Below are 24,627 nucleotides of genomic sequence, written 5' to 3'. Positions count from 1 at the left end.
GTGGGTATTTGGTTGCAGTTTGGGCACTCGGTCTCTAAAAGGTTCACCATCACTGCCATAGGACATCTTCAGAGTCCATGCCTCAATGGGTAAGAGCTGTCTTCATGGCAAAGGAATATCTACACAATATTTGGTGGTTTTAATGCTATACGTAATCAGTGTTTATATATGTACAAAACACACAAGTGCATGTCTATTATGTAATATACATCATATATACATTATATACATACATATATTTATTATACCATGTACAAATTTTATTAAGTACAGTTTTCCTCATTAGTTCAGTTTACTCTTGTGCTCATCATTTGCAAAATCTTATTTTACGGATGAACTTTTCTGGTTAGTAATGCAACACTTCTCAAAAGAAACACAGGTTCACAACTTAAGAGTACTCAACAATTATGAGTAGACCTCATGTTCTGTTTCAGTTCTTCTGAGCAGCGAATATGCCTTCTTTACATAACTCTTACAGTGCACCCAGTGCCAGCTGTCACACAGGGCGCAACACCTGTTACTATTAAAGTGGGTGACACTGTTCCTGATATCCCAGCAACCTAAAATCTTCCTACACTCTAATTTATTAATTGGGAAGCGTTACTTGGGCACCTTATGGCAATATTATTTAGGCACTATATAGCACTACGTAAACAGAGAGCGCTTCACTGGAAGATACTCTACAAGACACCAAACAACCTAAAGCCAGCCTTGAGTGGATCCTTCACAACATTCAAGTTGTTTTCAAGATAGGTCATCAGTATCAGAACGATAGGGGTTTGACACCTGGCACCACCGTGAATCAGTTGTTTCAGGCACCCACTGTGCCAGAAACTATACAGTGAATGGAGTGTAGCGGAAGGCTACGTACACTGTGTAGTTTCCTGTGCCATTGTACTGCAGCTTAGCTCCCTTGAATGGGATCTTAGCTGCAGTACCCTGGCATGGCTACTACAAAGTGTATGGAGCTGTCTACTTCCAGTTCGGTACAATGTATAGTTTCTGGCACCTCGGTGACCCAAAACCACAAATAGGAGAGGTGCCAGGTGTCAGACTCCTATCGTTCTGATATTGATAACCTATCCTGAGGACAACAACTAAGATATCATTGAACCTGCCTGCCTGGTAAAGGGCAGTTCTTCAACTTTAGTCCCTCTAATCAGGGTATAATTTGCAAACAGTTTAGAGTCATGACCAAGTAAAATAAAGCCATGACTAATAGTAAAAGGTCAGGACTATGCTACATAACAGCTAACCTGTTATTGTGTTCAATTCTTAGATGTCTAACTGTGAGGGGTGCTTTAGTCATGTAGCAATTGCCAATGAAAAGCATAGGTAACATAGCAGTACAATGATTTGTGGAGATACAGCCATATTACGCTTCTACAGTGCCACCAATATAAAAATGAAGATGGCTGGGGACTTCAAGGACATTATACTCTGTATAATTAAAGTACCCCATGCACACAAGATAGTTGCTATCATCCACTGACTCCTGCATATCTACTGCCCTAGAAAAAGGAGGATACTGAGCTACCAGACACTCCTCGCAGCCCTTATGTCAGGAGAATTGGGCATGTTAGGGAATCATGCACACTCAGTACCTGTCTGTATAACCAAACTAAGATATGTAAAGCCATTTGTAAAAAGAAGTATACCAACTATAAGGAGCTTGCTAATCATCAGATGTGGTGGAAGAGCTAGTATGAAAAGTTTATGTGCAGCTTGAGTCAGTGCAGAGAATGGTCTCCTCCACTTGCAAAATCAAAATTACCAATTTACAAAGTTCTATTAGGGTATGGCCACCATGGTCAGGTTTCTGCACCCAGTTTTGGAAGCTAAAATCAAGAATGGTTCATAAAATAGTTAAGGAGGGAAAGTATAAAGAACAAATATTTAACTTCACTCCTGGTTTTGGCTTGTAAAACTGCATACAGAAACCTGGCCGTGTGGCTGTACCCTTAGGATACAGTCAAACGTCAGTCCCTTAAATTACTAAGCTAGGCACCAGATCTTAACATCTCTTTATCTGATGACAACGTGAGCTTAGATCTCTTAGTGCCTTCTGATGACACACTATTTCCTTCCCTGCTAATACAAAGTGTATCCTTTACCGTAGTCCAGAAATCACTCGAAGCATAACAATAGATGAAAGGGTCAATACAGCTGTTCAGTGACGTTAGAGACAGGGCCACCACGTACCAGAAGTAAAGTTGATTATGGCAATCCCACTCTGTCTCCAAATAATGAAGCACAAGTAAAATGTTACTGGGTGTAAAGCACAGGATGAATATGATAAGCACCAATGATATTAATCCTATAACACGTCTGTAAGATTCTTTTTTCTTTGCCAGCGTCACCAAAATCAGAACGTAGCAGAATAAAATGACCACCGATGGAATAAAAAACCCTATAATCACTAGTCCAAGAAAATACAGCGTGTACCAGTTATAGCCCGTACAGTTTGCCCAGATGTCATGGCAAGTTGTTCTGTCTGGATAATTAAAATGTTTTGTCTGTGGTACAAAAGTAAATGCAGATACAGCAGCTATAGCCACAAGCCAGAGTCCAATAGATGCATATGTACAGTATCTCCAGTCCCGTAGACCTTTTGCACTGAATGGATGAACTAGACCAATGTAGCGATCAATACTGATGGCCATGAGGAATAACACTGAGCCATACATATTTCCATAGAACACTGCAGTGACTATCCGACAGAGAGTTTCACCGAAAATCCAGTTGTTTTCCATGAAATGGTAAGTTATCTTGAAGGGCAAAGCCAACAAGAACAGTAAGTCTGCAGCGGCCAGGTTGATTAATAACATAGTAGAAGGCATCTTCTTAGTTTTGAAAATGAGCACCCATAAAGCAATACTATTTGCTGGAAGACCCAAGAAGAATACCACAGTGAAGACAGCAGGCACAACCCTCGTAGTGATGGTATCCTCCAGATGCTTCAGAATTTCAATGTCTAATTTGGAAGCGGTACAATTACTGTTTAAGATCACTCTGCCCTTCTTTGGAGGAGCTATAGGGGAAAAAAAAGAGATTACATTGACATTTGTATTTGTCTTAAAGAGGCTGTATGGTTTAGATAGACTATTTTCATATATCCTATTAGGGAATTCTAAGTAAATAGATGGAAATCCTTTGTATAGTAGAGAGTGGCTGTAAAGATCGTCTCTCATGGTGGAGGATCTGTTCTGTTCTGCATTACACAGATGACCCACTGATTGGAACAGGCACCATGCAAAGCTTAATTTCCCCTGTGATGGCACTGCAGGGGTTCTGAACACTTACGGGGCCCATACACATTCAATAGCCGTTGGCAGAATAATTGTTTGGCTAACAGCTATCTCTCTTGACACATACACCTTTGGCTTGGCTTATGTCTGTGTATGCTATGGGGAGAGAGCAGAGAAAGCCTTTGGCAGACAGTTCTGGTGTCAGATTATATCCTGATAGAACAAAAGGATCAGGCAAAAAACTATTAATTTTACCCGATCCTTGTCTCCTCCCCACATCATCTTTAAGGGGAGAGTCGGGAGCTCACCACACACATTAGAGTGTCGCCTGAACTTGCTGTTCTCGGTGGAATCGGCCAACAAGAGACTAATGTGTATGGAAATACTTACTGCCGAGCTTCCCCACAGATAACAGTTTATCACTGTGGGTCCCAGTGAAGGGACACTTTTTGATCAGCTTCTTGTCAAGGAACTCTTTTATTAGGTAGAAACTGTCTAAACAGAGAACACATTAAAGCAACCCTTGGGTCCAAGAAAAAAAGTCACATTAACTGGAGAATGAACGGGACTCTTACCTGGTGCCCTCCGTTTCATATTTTCAGCTACAGATCTCACAATTCCTGGGCTCAGCTTCTGCCATCCAAGACAGCAGGACTACTTCTCAGACTACCTGTGTATCAGGTAGTCTGAGAAGGGAAGAGATGCAGAAGGCCAGCTGTCTCCTGGAGAGTTGTGTAACAGAGAAGGCAAACCATAGGGTATTTTTTAAGGGGTTAAATTATTTTTCAGAGTCTGGACGACCGGGTAAGCTTCTAGCTAGAATAATCTCACAACAAGATAAGAAAAATCAATCGATTACCTTGATCCGGAATACAGAGGGGGAAATTATAATAGATTCAGAAGGAATCAGGAATACTTTTTTGCATTACTTTGCTCAGATATATAAACCCTCCTCTGGCTTGACATCTGAACTGGCGATGCGGTTCTTGGAGAAAATTCCACTCTGCACCTTAAATGAAGCTCAAATAAAATATCTGGAAGAGGAATTGTCTCTCTCAGAGCTGCAGGAGGCCCTTGGGTCTATTTCGGGGAACTCATCGCCAGGCTTGGATGGCCTGCCATATGAGGTTTACCGTAAGTATAGTGATGTGATTCTTCCTCAGTTGCTCGAGGTTTTTTCCCAAGCAACACAGGGAGGGGGACTACCAAACTCCATGATGGAGGCTCTCATTGTCTTAATTTTAAAAAAGGATAAGGACCCGGCAGAATTGAGCTCTTATAGACCAATCTCCTTATTAAACACGGATGCTAAGATACTATCCAAAGCTCTGGCTAGAAGGCTGTCGCGGGTCATATCCACCATTATCCACCCAGATCAAAATGGCTTTATGCCAAAAAGGGGTACTCAGCATAACTTGCATAGATTATTTACGAATATTCAGTCCCCGGGAGGTGGTGCCCGCTCCATCCTGTCGTTGGACGCTACCAAAGCCTTCGACAGGGTGGAGTGGACTTTTCTCTGGGAGGTAATGAAGAAAATGCGTTTTGGACCAAAATTTATGGCAATGATTCAGCTGTTATACAATTCCCCAGTTGCTAGGATCAGGATTAATGGGACAGTGACAGAGAGTTTCATCCTGGGAAGAGGTACCCGTCAAGGCTCCCCCCTGCTATTTAATATTTACATCGAACCTTTAGCAACTAGTATAAGGCAGGACTCAAAGGTGGCCGGCTTCGGCATAAATGGGGAGTATGATCGTGTTTCACTCTATGCAGATGACATCCTGGTTTTTATGCATCAAACAGACACTACTCTCCCTCGTATAATGGAGCTGATTGGTCTCTTCTCTGATCCATCCGGTCTGGAGATCAACTGGGATAAGACCGTCCTCCTTCCTATAGACGAGCTGCGTGGCGAATGGGATAATCAGTTGACGATCTCTGAGTCAATAAAATACCTGGGGATAACAGTTTCTGCCAAACCGCATGAATATCTACAATTAAATCTGATTCCGCTGTTGATGAAGGTGAGGGCTAAAATTAAGGTATGGCAAAAAATCCTGCTTTCTAGAGCGGACAGAATCTCATTAATAAAAATGGTAGTACTGCCCCAGGTTCTTTATATTTTGCGCAACTCGCCTGTATGGATTGCAGATAACTACTTTAGATTGATAGACCGGATGCTCAATGATTTAATATGGGGGAGGAAGCGTGTGAGATTAAAGGCACTCTATTTTTCTATGCCCTATGAGCGGGGAGGTCTCAACCTCCCCTATTTTAGGGGTTACTTTCTTGCACGCCGGATAGCCAATTTTTTATTGATACCCCTTTATTTCTACACGATTTAATTTGCAAGAAAACTGTCACGAGAATTAAAATATCACATTGCTATAAACACTTAATGAATAACTTTTTTTCGGATGTTCTCTCTCCAGGACAGAGAGCCTGGTCTTCTCTACTTTCAGAGGTGGGTTCTCCAAATTGGGAGAACATGGGGGATAGTTTAAAGTTGGTTTCACACAATTTTAATCACATTGTTGTACAATTTAATATTTTGCACAAAATTTATGTGACACCCACATGGTTATACAAAAGAGGCCTTAGGGCCTCTTCCGATTGCCCACGCTGCGGCGATCCCGGGGCAGATCATTTACACCTGTTCTGGGACTGCCCCACGGTGAGCAGATACTGGAGCCTGGTCCAAAATAAGCTGGCTCATAAACTTAACATCTCTATCCCTTTGTCACCCAGGATATGGGTCCTGGGGGACTTATCGGAGCTTAATTGCCAGCCTATAAAACGCCAACTGCTGATCAAGGTTATGTTTTTGGCTAGGCTCCTGATCACTAGATTATGGTTTTCCCCTTCCGCTCCAGAGTATAACAACTGGTTGGGCCTGGTCAAGAAAGTGAAAACCTATGAAAAGATTCTGTACAAACAAAGAGGCTCTTACTTGAAGTGGAAAAAACTCTGGAAAGATTGGAATAGGGTTAATTAATCAGAACCTTTTTCCCCCCTAGGCTTTATTTATTTTATTTATTTTATTTATTTATTTATTTATTTATTTTTTTCTTCCTTCCTGCAAAGTGGGGTTGGGTGGGGGGTTGGTGAAGTGAAATTAATGTCATGTCATTAATGGGCTTATGAATTTTATAATATTGCAAAGTAATATGGATATAAAGTTTTGTATTACAACAATAAAGTATTTCGAAAAAAAAAAAAAGGTAGTCTGAGAAGGGCTGCTGCCATCTTGGATGACAGAAGAGAAGCCTGGGAATTGGCAGATCTACAGCTAAAAAAGATGAAAAAGACAACACCATGTACAGTAAGTAAAGAGTGATTAGTCTGTAAAAAGTAAATGGAATCATGTTATTCACTTTAGTTTGGGGTTCAACAAACAAGGCCCTCATCTACTACAAGCCTGGTCAGAGCCTTTTTGAAATAAACAATAGAATTTGATAACAGCCATTATATGCATAGTTGTAACAAGATGTTGGAGGATAGGCTACTACTTAGGGCACAACTGTGGTGAGGAATGCAATTTATGGATAAAAACAATAAAACCCCTGCCTGTAAATTTCTTTGTACGACCAGCTGAGTGTTGTGTCCGAGCAGCTTATAATGCTGTATGCTCCAGCATCTTCTCTTTAGTGCAATTAAATTAATTATTATCCATTCAACAGCATATGATCATTCTGACCTTTAAGGGTCACTTGTTACATAGTTAATAGAGTTGAAAAAAGACATAAGTCCATCAAGTTCAACTAAGGGATAGGTGGGGATGCGAATCCCAGAAGGAAGTGAGACTCAGATTTCTACACGTTTTCATAATCATTAATGTTGTTTACTTTTAAGAATCCATCCAAACCCTTTTTAAAACTGTCCACTGTTCCTGCTGTGACCACGACCTGAGGATGTCTATTCCACAGATTCACAGTTCTTGCAGTAAAGAAGCTTTGAAGCTTGCGGAGACTGAACCTTTTCCTCTCCAATCGGAGGCAATAACCCCTTGTCTTTTACTTGGAACAGATTTTCACCGTATTTTTTATATGGCCCATTTATATATTTGTTAATCATATCCCCCCCTTAGAAGTCTCTTCTCAAGACTGAATAAATTCAATTATTTTCATCTTTCTTCATAACTAAGACCCTCCATGCCCCTTATCAGTTTAGCCGCTCTTCTCTGTACTTTTTCCAGCTGTAGTGCTTCCTTTCTATGGACTGGTACCCAGAACTGGACTGCGTATTCCAGATGAGGCCGTACCAGCGCTTTGTAAAGTGGTAGTATTACATCCCTTCCCCGCGAGTCCATGCCTCGTTTAATGCATGACAATATCCTGGTGGCCTTAGAAGCAGCTGATTGACATTGCATGCTGTTATTTAATCTACCATCCACAAGGACACCCAAACCCTTCTCTATAAGTGACTCCCCCAGTGTTACATCCACTAGGACATATGAAGCACAGAGATTACTACTACCAAGATGCATAACTTTACATTTGTCCACATTGAACCTCATTTGCCAAGTTGATGCCCAATCACTCAGAGTATTTAAGTCAGCTTGTAGTATATGGACATCCTCCATAGACTGTACAGTTCTAGATAGCTTAGTGTCATCTGCAAAAATAGAAATTGTGCTATTAATCTCGTTCTCGATATCTTTAATAAATAAATTAAATATTAAGGGGCCCAGCACTGAACCTTGGGGTACTCCACTTATAACGTGGGACCATTCTGAAAAGGAATCATTGACCACAACTCTCTGGACACGGTCCTTCAGCCAGTTTTCAATCCAATTACAAACTGTACTTTCCAAGCCAATAGACCTTACTTTACTTATTAAGCGTCTATGAGGGACAGTATCAGAAGCCTTTGCAAAATCCAGAAACACTACATACACAGCCGCACCTCTGTCCAGGCTACTACTCACCTCCTCATAAAAACAAATCAGGTTAGTCTGACAAATTCTGTCCTTCATAAACCCATGCTGTTTATCACTTATGATATTGTTTATAGTCACATACTCCTGTATATAGTCCCTTAAGAGTCCTTCAAACATTTTTCCCACAACAGAAGTTAAACTAACTGGTCTATAATTACCTGTGGAGGACCTTGGGGACATTTTCTGAAATCCCTGTTTAGGTGCACGCTTTTCTGTTGTGAGTCCTGTTCAAGGGCTTCAGGGGCTCAGGCCCCGACCAATGGGGTTGTTCGCTCCAAGGCCAGACAACCCCTTTCATCCTCTGCTGCTTCCAGTGCTGTTGCTCAGGTCCTCACCTCCAGTTTGTGTTTACAGGCTGCAATAATGACATAGCTAACCACTGCAGCCAATCACTGGCCTCACAAGTGTTGCGTCGTATGCAGCTGAGGACAATGACTGGCTGCAGCTGTCACATGCATATTACTACAGTGGTATGTCACCACTGAGTTCTGTAAACACAGACCGGAGCAGAGGACTGGAAACAGCAAATTGTAACACATTTAGGGGCTTTGGGAAGATTTTGTTTTAAATAAATCAGACAATCCATTTAACCCTTAGGATACCAGCGCCGTATATGTATGGCGCTGGTATCAGGGTCACAAATGCCAGCCAATCAGCTGCAGGGGTCCGACAGTCACTGATAGCCGGACCCCTGTTGTATGCGCCGTCATCGGTTAAAACACTGATGTAGCCACATTAACCCTTGATGTGTCGCAGTCAGCGCTGACCGTGGAGCTCTCGATGTCTGTAGAGAGAGGGAGCTGCCATCGGGTCCCCGTGCTGCTGTGATAGGGACCCGATGGCAGGGAAGTCATCCCGATGCCTTCCTTAGGCATTGTGGCTGCCTTCCGTGTGAGCCTGCGAGATCCAGCCCCCTGAATCTCACAGGCAGGAAGCTGTAAGTGTATTACATTCAGTAATACACTTACAGCCAATGCATTACAGTACAGAAGTATTACATTGTAAAGGGGATCAGACCCCCAAAAGTTTAAGCCCCTCTACATTCTGCTCTAAGCTAGACACATCCCACTATATATATCATGTGGTGCCATCACCACCTAGGGGCGAATGGGTGCAATGACATTGCCAGCCAGATAATAGGAAATACCATACAATGCAAATACATAGGCAGATGTTTAAAGTGTCCCATTTACACACATATGTGGGACGCTGCATAAACCACTGCTAAAAGATAAGTCGTCCTCGATGTGTGCAGTGATTGAAGTGTTACGCTGAGCGCTCCGGGTCCCCTGCTGGCCTCGGAGCGCTCACAGCGTATGCCCCCAGGCAGCACTCCAGTGTCTCGGCGTGTGCGTCCTCGCTCTCTAGGGCGCGCGTGCGCCGGGACTCTTAGATTCAAAGGGCCAGTGCACCAGTGATTGGTGCCTGGTCCAAAAGGGTTATTAAGGGTTAACGTTTGTGAGAGGCAGTGCTGACTTAATTAGGCTGCACCTGTGCACTGCCCATTTATACCTTCTCCTCCCACAGCTTCCTGCCGGATCTTTGTGCCTTGTGCCTCAGAGAAAGCGCTCCACTGTGTTTGTTTGCCTTGCCTGTTGCCGAACCCGTTGCTACCGTCTACTCGCCTTTGAACCTTTGCCGCCTGCCCTGACCTCTGCTACGTCCGACTACGCTCTTGCCTTCTCCCTGTGTACCACGCCTTATCAGCTGCCAGAGAGGTCGAGTTTTTACTAGGGGACACGACCTGGTAGTTACCGCCGCAGCAAATCCATCCCGCCTTGCGGCGGGCTCTGGTGAAGACCAGTAACTGCTTAGAACCGGTCCTTTAGTACAACCCGCGCCATCGCCTCTCTGGTCCAGAGGATCCACTACCTGTCCTGCCGGTACGTGACATGAAGCTGTGGATCTCTACGCCGTCACCTGAAATACACCAAGTACACTCCACAAAAATACAAATATGGATACAAACATTGCAATCTACTATCATGACACTTCGATAACCTTCTCTAAAGAGTTATGCGCAACAGCACATTCTAGGCAATTTATCACATACACATTTTGCATATCTCACATTAAGGTTTTGCATATTATTGCACAAGATAGCAAAAAGGAATAATGGGAATTGTACTTCCTCTTTACTTGACGGGGATAAAATGTACGGTGATCTCACATTTGGGGCAATGTAGTCCATGACGTAGTCCTGAGACAAAGTCCATAAATTTTGGGGTATAAATAATTTTTTATCCAAAGGGTTTAAGTGCAAACGTTTTTTATTTAAAAGTCTATGCGTTGCATAGGATAAGGCACAGAAAAGTCTTTCTGGGTACATTTCTGGGTTGCATAAACTTTTTAGTTTTTAAAGTCCCAGATAACCTGAAAAGGGGGTAAAAAGGGAATAAAAATGGCACAAAAATAAAGTCCTTGGTAGAGTCTTTAAAAGGGCAAAGGGCTCCACAGTGGCTTGGAGAAACTGACACCACAACAACAAACATTAGAGTCCCTTTGACAATGACTCTTGCTCCTACTTAATCATAGGGGTCTGGAGAGCTGGGTACATCGGTGGGTAATGGGCTCCCAGATTCCCAACAGTCAGGGGTTGACCTTTCCCCAACACCTTCAGTTATGCGTTTAGTGGATACAAGGGGGAGGTATAAATATTTTCTCACCTCGTCGAAGATGGAATAGCTCTGATGGGTTTCTTTAGATCAGTCGGTTCTCTCTCCACAAGAGCTGGTAGAACTGCAGCTGTCGATTTTGGGTCTGTATTTGGGGTATCTCCTGTAGACATGGGCTCATTCGATCTTTCCGTTGGCGAAGGAACACAGGTCTTCTGACATTGCTGTGCAGTCAATTGCTGTAGAAGCTGTACACATTCCCGGATGGGGTTTCTTATAGATATTGCTTCTGGCATAGCCTTAGGTTGCTGCTGTTTAGGCTTAAGATCACTGGTAACTAGAGCAGGTTGCCAGAGAATATTAGTTCCTGCGACTCCAGTGGCATACTGGTTTTGGCTGGGTAGAAGGCGTGGTACATATTTTGCATCTGGCCGCTTTGTGGCAGTAAGGAGTACTGGCTCCTTGTCTTCCTCAGACTCAGTGTCCTCCGTGGGCTCCCAACTTGGTTCAGCCTCTGGCTTGGGCCGCGTGACACAGGTAGCGTAGGGCCCACGAGTGCCCTCTGCTGGGGTGAACTCGATGATTTCATCCACATAGAGTCTGTGGAAGTGGCTGGGTAGGTCCTTGCGCTTCACTGAGCGACGATTCACATAATAGTTCCTATTAGATATCAGGTCCTGTAGGAAACCAAAGCCACGGATTTTGCAGAATGAGAGAACCTGGCCCAGCCTTCTCACAAGGACTGGGAAATTATCTACAGGTTCCTCAAACAATTTGCAAGTGATATCCTCGTTGTATCGCTTGCATTTATACGTTCTGGATAGCTGTGCCGTTTTAATTTCGGCTGAGAGTTTAGACCAGAGCTCTGGATGGGAAGCAGCTGGCCACATAAGAACATGCGCAACTTGGTCCGGATCGGACCTTTCGGCTGGATTAATTACAACATGCTGTTCGGAAGTGTTCTGACCTGAAGCGGTTGGCGGTCTGGGCAATGGGTCCACACCACGCTCTGTCCAGTAGCGCTCCCACACCTCCTGGATACACGCCTGCAGCTCTTTTTCATTGTGGACCGAAGTCTAAGTAAGTTGGGTGACCACGAGGGGTGCAGAGTGCTGCCTCAGGGGTGAGATTTGCGCTTCCCTCCGGCGCTGCATCGTGGTGTTTTTCCACCATGCTGTCTTGCACGTCCTTTCGCCTCGTGGGCTCAGCGTCATTTGACGTGCCCAGTGTGCGCACGCACATCATGCTCTTCTAGTGAGCAACCCTCCCCCTGTTTTCGCTTTGCACAGGGGAGGCACCGGCATCTTTGGCACAATATAACAAAGGTGGGAGGCACATTTTGAGTTACTTTGCATAAGGGGTGGCACAATAGCTTTTCCCGTTCTTGAGGGGGTGTAACTTATTTTTCCCGCCGCTAGCAGGTCATAATGTAATGGCGCAGTTAATTAATCAAGAAGACCTCCAATGGCCATTTTAGATTCAATGCAAAAGTCCATTCACTGACAGCAAACAGTGGTAGTAACACAGAAACATGCGATTTTTCCACTTTTAACAAAGCGATTTTGTAGCAAGTGACTTGTATCATATGTCCATGCAATTTTAAACAATTGAAACCGCTCTGTAGCCATATAAAGCGTGTAACAAACAAAAGTCTTTCAATCAAGTAAGTGGGGCTTAATCTCATAATGGCACACAGTTATATTGCACAAATCCTGTTCTATAAGGCACAAAGGATTTGAATCCTGTTTGTGACGCCAATTCTAATGCAACGGCCGGACACCCTACGTGATTGTACACACCCCACTATATATCATGTGGTGCCAGCACCACCTAGGGGCGAATGGGTGCAGCGACATTGCCAGCCAGATAATAGGAAATACCATACAATGCAAATACATAGGCAGATGTTTAAAGTGTCCCATTTACACACATATGTGGGACGCTGCATTACCCCTTGTGAAAATGACAAAATTTGGTGCTAAAACAACACTGTATTGGAAGAAACAACATTTTTCTTGGATAAGTAAAAGCGTTCCAAAGTTATTACCACATAAAGTGACACATGTCAGATTTGCAAAAATCGGTCTGGGATTTAAGGTGAAAAGTGGCCCGGTAGTGAACGGGTTAAAGTATTGTCTCTTTTATTATTATTTCTTGGTACTATTGGAATATGTTTAGAATTGTACTTCTAAATATTTCCATATACTTACGACAGCATCAAAACCCCAGCGTATATACACAGACTAAGTACTTACTAAACACAGCTGGGAGCAGCATGTCCGAATGTCTAATGGCTCATACATACACTTTCTATACTATTCCCTTTATAGGCCTGTCACGTTGTACATCTGTGGACAGTATGGTCTAGACCAGGAGAAGCTCAGCAGGCTGATATATCGTTTAGTGGGAAGCGATTTCAAATAAATTGCATTTGGTAATCTATCATCTATTATCTATCTATCCTATAGCTATCTATCTATCTATCTCATATCTGTCTCCTATCTATCTATCTATCTATCTATTTATCATATATCTATATATCTCATATCTGTCTGCTATCTATCATCTATTATCTATCTATCTATTTATCATATATCTATCTATCTCATATCTGTCTCCTATCATCTAGTATCTATCTATCTATCTATCTATCTCATATCTGTCTCCTATCATCTATTATCTATCTATCTATCTATCTATCTATCTATCTCATATCTGTCTCCTATCATCTATTATCTATCTATTTATCATATATCTATCTATCTCATATCTGTCTCCTATCTATCTATCTATCTATCTATCTATCTAATACCTGTCTCCTATCTATCATTTATCTATCTATCTATCTATCTATCTATCTATCTCATATCTGTCTCCTATCATCTATTATCTATCTATTTATCATATATCTATCTATCTCATATCTGTCTCCTATCTATCTATCTATCTATCTATCTATCTATCTATCTATCTATCTATCTATCTAATACCTGTCTCCTATCTATCATTTATCTATCTATCTATCTATCTATCTATCATTTATCTATCTATCTATCTATCTATCTATCTATCTATCACATATCTGTCTCCTATCTATCTATTTATCTATCTATCATCATCTATTATCTATCTATCTAATATCTGTCTTCTATCTATCTATCTATCTATCTAGTATCTATCATATATCGGTCTATCATATATCTATACACAGACACACACACATATAGTGCATTTACCTCTTGGACAGGAAGCCTTCAAAATGCCCAAAAGAGACATAAGAAGCACAATGTTGTACAGAACCCGCAGAGACATTGTGAAGAGAAGATCTCCGGAGCTGCTTTCACAATTGTTGGATGACTTGCAGTGAACAGTACACAGAACATCAACCACAGTCTGAACGTATCTGCTGGCTACGTAAATGCCACCCCTCACATCCTTTTCTGGCAAAGTATTTTTGTGATGACATGTAGAGTTGTTTAGTTTTCATGGGCCTTTTTGGGTAGTTTTTCTTCTTGTTCCTGTTGTTGAAGGGAATATGTCAGTGATTTTTTTCAGCCAGTTAAAATCAACTCATGCTTTTTTTCTAATCTCTTTATTTTCTGATTACAGATTTTTTTAATTCTGTTTCTGAACATGGTAATAGTGGCAACCATCTTGCCTGAGCTGTTCTTAACAGCATTTAGAAAGAAAATTAAGAAAATTGCTTTATGGGAACCACATAAGCTATTGACTTATATGAGACCTGTACAGAGGTCAGGAGGCAGTAGATAAGCTTTGGCAATCATGGAGGATCATGTGTTACCTATATATAGAGGTGGCATATGGTATTCTAAACCAGCCTGTAATGATAAGGGTACTTTCACACTTGCGGCAGTATGATCGTTGGAACTGCCTGCCGGATCCGCCGATCTGGATGTGACTGAAAGCATTTGTAAGACGCATTGCAAGAACAGATCCATCTCTCCGCTTGTCATGCGGACAGACGGATCCGTCTTGTATCTTTTTTCACATTCCTACCGGTCTGTGCATGTGCACACCAGAAAGACGGATCCGACATTTCGGTATTTTGAATGCCGGATCCGGCACTAATACATTCCTATGGGGAAAAATGCTGGATCCGGCATTCAGGCAAGTCTTCAGTTTTTTTTGCCGGAGATAAAACCGTAGCATGCTGCGGTATTATCTCCGTCCTGAACAGTCGAAAAGACTGAACTGAAGCCATCCTGATGCATCCTGAATGGATTACTCTCTGTAACGGATCTCCTGGCACCCCGACTGGGTACCTCCGTTGATGGATGCTCCTAGTGCTCCCCGAGGGCTCCAAACACTCAACTTGACACCATAACTACCACAGACCCCACGAACCGCCGCAGCTTGGTTGGGGTCTCACCATCCTCCACCCACGCTGGACCCAAGACTGGGCTTCAGCTTCCAGTGGGTGAACCTCTCCTAAATCCAGAGACCAGGAACTATGAACAAGCTCTTACAAGAACTTATACTCAGGGGAGTATTGTGATATAGCAATCCCCAAGAGTGTAGTTATCCCATCCCCCAAACATGAGTCAAAACTTCATGAAGGGGTAAAGCAGGAACTCTTTATTGAACACACAAGCATTGATTTATATACACATCTTCCAACAAGGGTACCACCCCCGTGGACCTGGCTGGGAACTGAGGACATAACATAGCAGCCAATCCTTACAGTTTAAACACAAAAACTATACATTCAACAAACACAATAGCATTGTCTGTGACGCAATTAACAAACACAATGGCATTCCCTGCGACGCACTCAATAACAGAATAGGCATTGTCTTTGACGCAATCAACAAAATACAATTAAGCGTGGAAGAGGGTACGCTGAGCTCGTAGGATACCGGCTCTATTACTTAGCGGAGCGGTGTCCAGAGCGATCATTCTGAACGGCAGAGTCCTTTTTTCCTTGATTGTGCAGCAGCACCAACACACGGCACCGAAAAACAGCTACAAACAAGCTGATCTCGTAAGGACCCAACAAGACAGCGCTGATTTAAGTGAGTAAAGCGGGACGCCGCAATAACGCTCACCTAAGAACTAACTGAACTGTTCCTGTAGTCAGGAATTATCTTCATAGGAACGGACAGATACCCAGTGCCTTTTTTTATTATTTTACTCCCTATTTTACTCTCTACATTATATGTGATTTCCAGAGACTTTTACTATATATGAGATTTAGCGATTTTAGTTGAGATAACACCATGATGTTTTAATATTGTATTGGATCATTTATCTTAGAATTGTGTACTGCTTTATAATAATCATATCTTTTTTAATAATTATATTTTTTTAGTGATTTAAGGTATTTTACCAGAATTATATAATAAACATATGGTAGTCCATGAACTAGAGTGCCCAGTATATTCTTATTTAAAATACAATTAACAAAACACAATGGGCTCTGCCTGTGATACAATTACCAAACATAATGGGCTAACTTAGGCTACTTTCACACTTGCGGCAGGACGGATTCGACAGGCTGTTCACCCTGTCGGATCCGTCCTTCCGCTGTTTCGCCATGCCGCCGGACCGCCGCTCCGTCCCCATTGACTATAATGGGGACGGAGCAGCGCTCCGGCGCAGTACGGCAGTTCGAGACGGAGCGGCGGTCCGGCGAAACAGTGGAAGGACGGATCCGACAGGGTGAACAGCCTGCCGGATCCGTCCTGCCGCAAGTGTGAAAGTACCCGTAATCACTCACAGGCAGAAAACACACATTTTTCCCCAAAACACAGAAAACACATAAAAAACCCACATATCCCCATAATTTATACATCCATGGATAGCTCTGATCTGGGTGAACAACATATCCAAAAATCACTCAGATCGAGCAGGGGCTCCCGAATTCCATGGAAGTCACATTTAGCCGACCGCAAGCATGGCTTTCCTGCGCAAAACAGTTCCACAGATTTAGGCTGTGCGGCCGTTCTACCTTCTCCTTCAAAGTTAGTATATGGGCCATAATCCAGATTATTGCGGGACAAGTTGTACTTTGTAATGACACCATTAATTATAGCATAAAATATAGTGGGAAGCAGGAGAAAAAAACAATCCCTCCACCGTTTTGCGGGTTTTGTTTCCACAGCGTTTCGTTTACGGCAAAACTGACCTATTCCCTTCATTCTCTGGGTCAGTATGATTATAACAATATACATATGTATATGTTCTTTATGTCTAAATAGTGTAAAAATAAATTAAAACTTTGAGAATTATTATTTTCTTTTTTATACTGTCTACTGAGATTTTTAGGGGCTCATTTTTGCAGCAAATTCTGTACTTTTAATTGTTACCATTTTGGAGTGTGCATGACTTTTTGATCACATTTTATTACATTTTTTTAAGTAAGAGAAGCAATGAAAAAATGGCAAATGGCCCATTTTGACCCTTTTTTCTATTACGCCATTCGCTGTATTGGAATTTTTTTTCTATTTTACTAGTATGGGCATTTGTGGTTCCGGTGATACCCATGATGTTTATATTTTTTGTTATTTAGGTATTTATTTTTTAATTATACGGAAAGGGGGGTGATTTAAACTTTTATATATTTTTTAACATGAACTTAATTTTTTTGGTCTATCAGAAATTTTTTATTAGCTTATTTTGCTTACTTTTGCTCATTTCTTATCCTGGCTTGCCATCTGGTGGGCAAAATAAAAAATTACATTTCGAATACTGTTAGCCTCATCGGTAAGGCCTACAGTATTCAGCGCAACTACCTGTGCCTGGATTGGACACACGGGGCATCGTTAGGAAGCGGGAGCGTCCAGGTTTTTGTGCATTTAGGTGCCATGATCTCACTTGATCACGGCATCTAAAGCATTTAATTGCATTTAATTACCGCGATCGTCATTATTGCCGGTCACGGTAATTAGCCACAGGTCTCTGCTGTATGAAACAGCAGAGATCTGCCAGCCATGACGCCCGCTACACGAGCAAGCGAGCGGGCGTCATGTTTACACATTGCATCAGCACCTTACATGTACGGCGCTGGAAGCGAAAGGGTTAAATGTAGATATTGACATGGAAAATGAAAATTAACATCACCAAAATTATTTAAAAATATGTTTAAAGGATAGGTCATCAGTATAGCAGTAGTGCTGCGGCCTTCTCTCCGTTCTTCCTAGGCCAAGTGACGACATGTTCATTGGTTGCATGGCCTAGGTGCAGCTCAGCCCCATGGAAGTGAATAGGTCTGAGCTGCGATACCAAGCACAGCCGCTATACAATGTACGCTGTGCTTAGTTTGCTGTGAGAAGGCTGTGGCACTCACAGGAGCGGATAGGTCATCAGTATTTAAATCTTGGAAAACCCTTTTAAACCCTTCAGCTCCAGGCGATTTGCTGTTTTGTGTTTTCATTTTTTACTCCCTGCTTTCCTGGACCCATAATGTTTTAATTTCTGTTCATATAGACGTATAAGAGCTTGGTTTTTGTGGTACAAGTTTCACTTACTATTACATACAATGTAGTGGGAAGCTGGAGAAATGGTGTGGAATTTAAAAAAAAATATTCCGCCACAGGGCTATGATTTTTTCCCTATGTGGTAAAGCTGAGCTGTGTCCTTCTGTCATGTCCTGCTCTGACTATGTGCGGAGGTCGGCCAGAATAGCAGCACGTGTTTAGTATTTTATTTTGGAGCCGTGCTGGATCCGCCTCCCATCAGGTGCACTGGGTGGAGTCATTAGTTTAAATAGCACTCCACCCCAGTGCTCTGAGCGGGTTATAGACATCACTTTGGTCTTGGAAGCAAGGAAGGTTGGTTGTCAGTTCCAGCTCAGAAAATATAAGTGTGGTTTCTAGTTTTGTTGTTTGCTGTCTTGGTTGTTTTTGTGTCATCTCTCCCATCCAGGTTCTGTGCGAGCAGTCTGCTCCTATTTCCCCTCTTCACCATCTCAGGGAATCTAGGGTGTTTCAGCCCAGGCACGGGGACACATCATTCCTACCACCAAGGTCTGAATGTGGGCTGAGCAGTGCAGGGAGAAAGGTCAGGGATTAGCTAGGAGGTGACCCTTTCCCTGCTTCTCGCCTAGAGCCTGGTTGTTGGTTTATCTGTGAGTCTGAGTGCAGGACCGTCGTGACATTATAACCCGCCATAACTTTGACTGTCATTGCTCAGTGGTTTTGTGATGGCATCAATTGAAGCGTTGGTTGACCGCATGCGGGGGCTATCCCTGGAGGTTGCGGAGCTACGTGGTTCAGTCACACGGTGTCAGAATGCTCTGGCATCAGGTGCAGGTCAAATTTGTATGGAGCCTAAAGTGGCTCTTCCTGATCGATTTTCAGGGGGTACGGATGACTTTATCCGTTTTAGAGAGTCCTTCAAATTGTACTTTCGGCTGCATCCATCATCGTCAGGTGATGAGAGTCAGAGGATAGGTATAATTATCTCTCTGCTTAAAGTGGACGCGCAATCCTGGGCCTTTTCTCTGCCACCCAGTTCTCGGGCCCTCCGGTCGGTGGAAGAATTTTTTAAGGCTCTGGGATTAATCTATGATGACCCAGATCGGGTCTCGATGGCAGAGTCGAGATTACGTAATTTATTTCAGGGGGAACATACTGCAGAGGCTTACTGTGTTGAGTTTAGGAGATGGGCTACTGAATCAGAGTGGAATGATCCCGCGTTACGTAGTCAGTTTTGTCAGGGGTCATCTGAAAGAAACCTTGCTTTTCATGAATACCCTGACTCTTTGGAGAACGCCATATCTTTAGCAGCTCGACTAGATAGACGTATCAGAGAAAGGTGTAGGGCTCCCTCCGCGCAAGGGATTCCTTCTGTGAGTGGTTTCGTCTCTACTGCCCCCCCCCCCAGGTGATGTTACAGGTTTCTTGCCATTCTGATAGTAGAGACTTTAGGAAATTGCACAAACTATGTTACTATTGTGGAAAGAGTGGTAATTTTATTTTTGCTTGTCCTTATGTTAAACCGCAGGTGGAAGAGAAAAAGCTTCCCTGACACTTGGTAGCATGAATATTGTGGTGGAGCAGGCAGGTATGCAAGCTCCCTGCAGTACCCGTTTTCTCCTTCCAGCTATGGTGGCGCTAGAGTCAAGGACATTTTTTGTTGAAGTATTCCTTGATTGTGGTGCTGGGGTAAACCTATTTGACTTTCTTTTCCTTCAAAATCTAGGACTAAGTACTTGCACTTTAGAGAATGAGATTTGTGTTTTTGCAATTGATTCTTCCCCTCTTTCTCAAAGGAGCCTTACTCAAATTGTTCATGGTATTCACTTAAGGGTGGGTGATTCACATGTTGAGATTATTTCTTGTTTTGTCATGAAGGATTTGCCAGCTCCTATAGTTTTGGGGTTGCCATGGTTGACTAAACATAACCCAATTATAGACTGGCAAGCAAGACAAATCATTGGTTGGAGTGAGTTTTGTTCAGATAATTGTCTTGGCACATCTATCTCTGGTGTGTCCATTACGGCTTTACCTCAGTATCTCTCAGATTTTGCGGATGTCTTTTCAGAGTGTGGGGCTCAGGAATTGCCTCCTCATCGAGACTATGATTGTCCAGTTAATCTCATCCCGGGGGTTAAGTTGCCAAAGCCTCTGAACCCGAAATAGAGGTCATGCGAAAGTATATCGCCGAGAGTTTGGCAAAAGGTCATATTAGGCCATCTAAGTCTCTGGTGGCAGTAAGTTTGTTCTTTGTAAAGAAAAAGGATGGATCACTGAGACCGTGTTTGGATTTCCAGGAATTGAACCGTATTACGGTCCGGGATCCATATCCCCTGCCTTTGATCTCTGACCTTTTTGATCAGATTGTTGGAGCCAAGGTGTTCTCCAAGTTGGATTTGAGAAGGGCCTAAAATCTGATCAGAATCAAGGAGGGGGTGAGTGGAAAACGGCCTTCAATACGCACGAGGGTCATTTTGAGAACCTGGTTATGCCTTTTGGGTTGACGAACGTGCCAGCAGTATTTCAGCGATTCGTCAATGACATTTTCATCATTTGGTGGGGAGGTTCGTAGTAATTTACCTGGATGACATTTTAATTTATTCTCCTGATCTGAAGACCCATCAGGATTATGTGAGACAGGTTTTGACGATCCTTCGGGAGAATAAGTTATATGCCAAATTGGAGAAATGTTTGTTTGCGGTGCAAGAGTTTCCGTTCTTGGGATATCTGCTTTCTGATTCTGGTTTTCGTATGGACCCCGAAAAGGTCTGGGCGGTTCTGGAATGGGACCGACCAGAGAATCAGAAAGCTTTGATGCGGTTCTTGGGGTTTACGAATTATTATAGAAAATGTATTTCGAACTATTCTACCATAGTAAAACCTCTCACTGATATGACCAAGAAGGGCGCCGACGTCTGTCTGGTCGGATGAGGCATTGCAGGCCTTTTTGGCTATTAAGGAGCGTTTTGCGTCTGCTCCCATTCTTGTGCAGCCGGATGTGTCTCAGCCATTCGTAGTAGAGGTTGATGCATCAGAAGTGGGGGTTGGAGCGGTGCTGTCACAGGGTTCATCCCCTGGCAAGTGGGTCCCGTGTGCCTTTTTCTCCAAGAAGCTCTCGGTCACCGAGAGGAATTATGATGTTGGAGATAGAGAGTTGTTGGCTATCAAGTTGGCCTTTGAGGAATGGCGTCACTGGTTGGAGGGGGCGTCTCACCCCGTTACGGTATATACAGACCATAAAAATTTGGCTTACCTGCAATCTGCCAAGCATCTGAACCCTAGACAGGCCAGATGGTCACCATTTTTTACCAGGTTCAATTTTGTGGTTACCTTTCGCCCAGGGGTTAAGAACGTCAAGGCAGATGCCTTGTCTCACAGCTTTCCTGGGGGAGGTGATTCAGAGGATCCTGCGCCGATTTTAGCGGATGGGGTGGTGGTCTCCGCTCTGTACCCTGAATTGGAGATGGAGGTGTTGGGAGTCCAGGAGGGGGCTCCTGGTTCTTGTCCCCCAGGGAGGTTGTTTGTTCCTGGGGGCCTGCGATACAAGGTGTTCAAGGAACATCATGATACAGTCCTTGCTGGACATCCTGGTGGTAAGTCCACCTGTGATCTGGTGTCCCGGTGGTTCTGGTGGCCAGGATTACGTAAGAGCATTGAGAATTACGTGACAGCTTGTGAAACCTGTGCTCGGTTAAAGGTTGCTCATACTCGACCGGCTGGTTCACTTCTTCCATTGTCTATTCCGTCTCGTCCTTGGACGCACTTGTCTATGGACATTATTACGGATCTGCCGAGTTCCTTCGGGAGAACAGTGATTTTGGTGGTAGTTGACCGTTTCAGTAAAATGGCTCACTTTATATCATTAACTAGTCTGACTAACGCCAAGACTCTTGCGCAGATTTTTGTGGATAATATTGTGAAATTGCATCCCTTCGTATGTGGTCTCTGATAGGGGCACGCAGTTTGTCTCCAGGTTTTGGAGGGCGTTCTGCTCTCGGCTTGGCTTTCAACTTTCATTCTCTTCAGCTTTTCATCCGCAGTCAAATGGTCAGACGGAGCGTACTAATCAAAACCTGGAGACCTACTTGAGGTGCTTTGTGGCTGAGAATCAGGAGGACTGGTCCTCATTCTTGTCCCTAGCATAGTTTGCGTTGAATAACCATAGGCAGGAGTCCACGGGTAAGTCGCCATTTTTTGGCGCATACGGTTTTCATCCTCAGTTTGGTACCTTTTCTGGGACTGGTTCCTCTGGGATGCCAGAGGAGGAGAGATTCTCTTCTGCCTTATCCTCCATCTGGTGGAGGATCCAAGGGAATTTGGAGAAGATGGGTGAGAGGTATAAACGAATGGCTTACAAGAGACGTGTGACTGGTCCGGACCTGTGTGTGGGTGATCTGGTGTGGTTGTCCACTAAAAATATCAAATTGAGAGTGCCATCTTGGAAACTGGGTCCAAGATTTATTGGTCCGTACAAAACATCTGCGGTGATCAATCCTGTAGCGTTTCGGCTGGATCTTCCGCAGACTTGGAGGATCCATGATGTGTTCCACAGGTCTTTACTGAAAAAATACGTGAGACGGTGGAACCATCGCCATTGCCTCCTCCTCCTGTTCTAGTCGAGAGAAACGTGGAGTTCGAGATCTTCAGGATTCTCGACTCTAGAATTCTTCGGTGTTCCCTTCAGTACCTGGTGCACTGGAGGGGATACGGCCCTGAGGAGAGGATGTGGGTTCCGGCGCTGGATGTCAACGCCAGTCGACTGGTGAGGGCTTTTCATAGATCCCATCCAGATAAGGTTGGTCCGGGGTGTCCGGAGGTCACCCGTAGAAGGGGGGGTACTGTCATGTCCTGCTCTGACTATGTGCTGAGGTCGGCCAGAAGAGCAGCACGTGTTTAGTATTTTGTTTTGGAGCCGCGCTGGATCCGCCTCCCATCAGGTGCACTGGGTGGGGTCATTAGTTTAAATAGCACTCCACCCCAGTGCTCTGAGCGGGTTATAGACATCACTTTGGTCTTGGAAGCAAGGAAGGTTGGTTGTCAGTTCCAGCTCAGAAAAGATAAGTGTGATTTCTAGTTTGGTTGTTTTGTGTCATCTCTCCCATCCAGGTTCTGCGCGAGCAGTCTGCTCCTATTTCCCCTCTTCACCATCTCAGGGAATCTAGGGTGTTTCAGCCCAGGCACAGGGACACATCATTCCTACCACCAAGGTCTGAATGTGGGCTGAGCAGTGCAGGGAGAGAGGTCAGGGATTAGCTAGGAGGTGACCCTTCCCCTGCTTCTCGCCTAGAGCGTGGTTGTTGGTTTATCTGTGAGTCTGAGTGCACGTCCGTCGTGACACCTTCATTCTCTGGGTCAGAAAGATTACAATGATACCACATTTATATAGGTTATTCTTGTGTTTTAATACTGAAACAAAAAAACAAAATTGTGGAGCTGTTCCTGGCCTAAAGCACAGCACTTCTGAGTTTTATGCTCTCAGATGCCGGGTTTACATTTGACCATGGCATATAAGGGGTTAAATATCTGTGATAATCATTAACACCAATCACAGAGATTAGCGCCAAGTGTCTGCTGTATGACACAGCAGAAACCTAACAGCTATGCGCCCTTTCCATGTACGACGGAGGTCTGGGAGCATCAAGGCTGAATCGCGTTGCCAATTAAGTACATTATTATTTATTATTAAAGCACCATTCATTCCATAGCGCTGTGCATATGAGAAGAGGTATACATACATAATACAGACAATTGAAATAAGCATGAACAAGACGAGCTACAAACTGGTACAGAAGGAGAGAGGGCCCTGGCCGTGAGGGCTTACAATCTACAACATCTATCAAATCCATAGCCCGTCTGATGTTGTCTCCACCGTGGGGGAAACAAACAGAACGCAACCCCCTAGTCCTCCTTCACCAAAGAAGGGAGCTAAACATTAACCCTAGTGGGCAAGAGTTGAGTAGAGACTGTTAAATCAGAGTTCAGAAGAGCTCTAGGCCGGTAATAAGCTCACTCTGCAGGGTCTCTACCAGATTTTGGGATTAAAGTAATATCAGAATATAAAAAAGACTGTAGTATAGAGGAGTCCTGTAGAAGGGAATTACACAAATCAACAATTTTAGGTACAATAGTCTCCTTAATCATTTTGTAGTAAAGGTACGTGAATCCATGTCAGCTTGGAGTCTCACTGCCAGGTAAATCTTTCAAAATGTCTGAAAGCACTTCCGGTGATAGTAAAAACAAGAAGAGCCTGCCGAGTCTGAGTAAACCCTTGATCCCTTAAGAGCTGAGCCAGAAGGGTATGAGCCTTATTGTCCCTCTCATAGTGAGGGAGAGATTGCTCAACTCCTTGCATAGCAATATCATGTAATTGAGCTTGCCCCTCAGTC

The 24,627-nt window shown here is 43.5% G+C and overlaps 1 protein-coding gene across 1 annotated transcript; it reads right to left on the bottom strand.

Moving 5' to 3' along the window:
- Positions 1–226: 226 nt before the first annotated feature.
- LOC122923255 (proteinase-activated receptor 3-like) lies at positions 227–14,220 on the bottom strand. The gene is made up of 2 exons (XM_044274036.1): positions 14,042–14,220; positions 227–3,031 (listed from the first exon to the last, which is right to left on the bottom strand). Exons 1-2 carry the CDS (start codon positions 14,115–14,117, stop codon positions 2,001–2,003), a joined length of 1,107 nt encoding a protein of 368 aa, XP_044129971.1. The 5' UTR covers positions 14,118–14,220; the 3' UTR covers positions 227–2,000.
- Positions 14,221–24,627: the final 10,407 nt, after the last annotated feature.

The sequence above is a fragment of the Bufo gargarizans genome, unplaced genomic scaffold, assembly GCF_014858855.1.
Source record: "Bufo gargarizans isolate SCDJY-AF-19 unplaced genomic scaffold, ASM1485885v1 original_scaffold_1406_pilon, whole genome shotgun sequence".
NCBI classification, from domain to species: domain Eukaryota; kingdom Metazoa; phylum Chordata; class Amphibia; order Anura; family Bufonidae; genus Bufo; species Bufo gargarizans.
Note: the sequence above shows the minus strand (reverse complement) of the source record. Positions and strands in the feature narration are given on the sequence as shown.

Bases quoted from the DNA above. Each gene is read 5' to 3' on its own strand.
- LOC122923255 (XM_044274036.1), bottom strand. From the start codon at position 14,117: ATGTCTCTGCGGGTTCTGTACAACATTGTGCTTCTTATGTCTCTTTTG. The intron at 3,032-14,041 runs GTAAATGCACTA...TTTCCCCTATAG, and splicing joins GAAGGCTTCCTGTCCAAGAG to CTCCTCCAAAGAAGGGCAGA.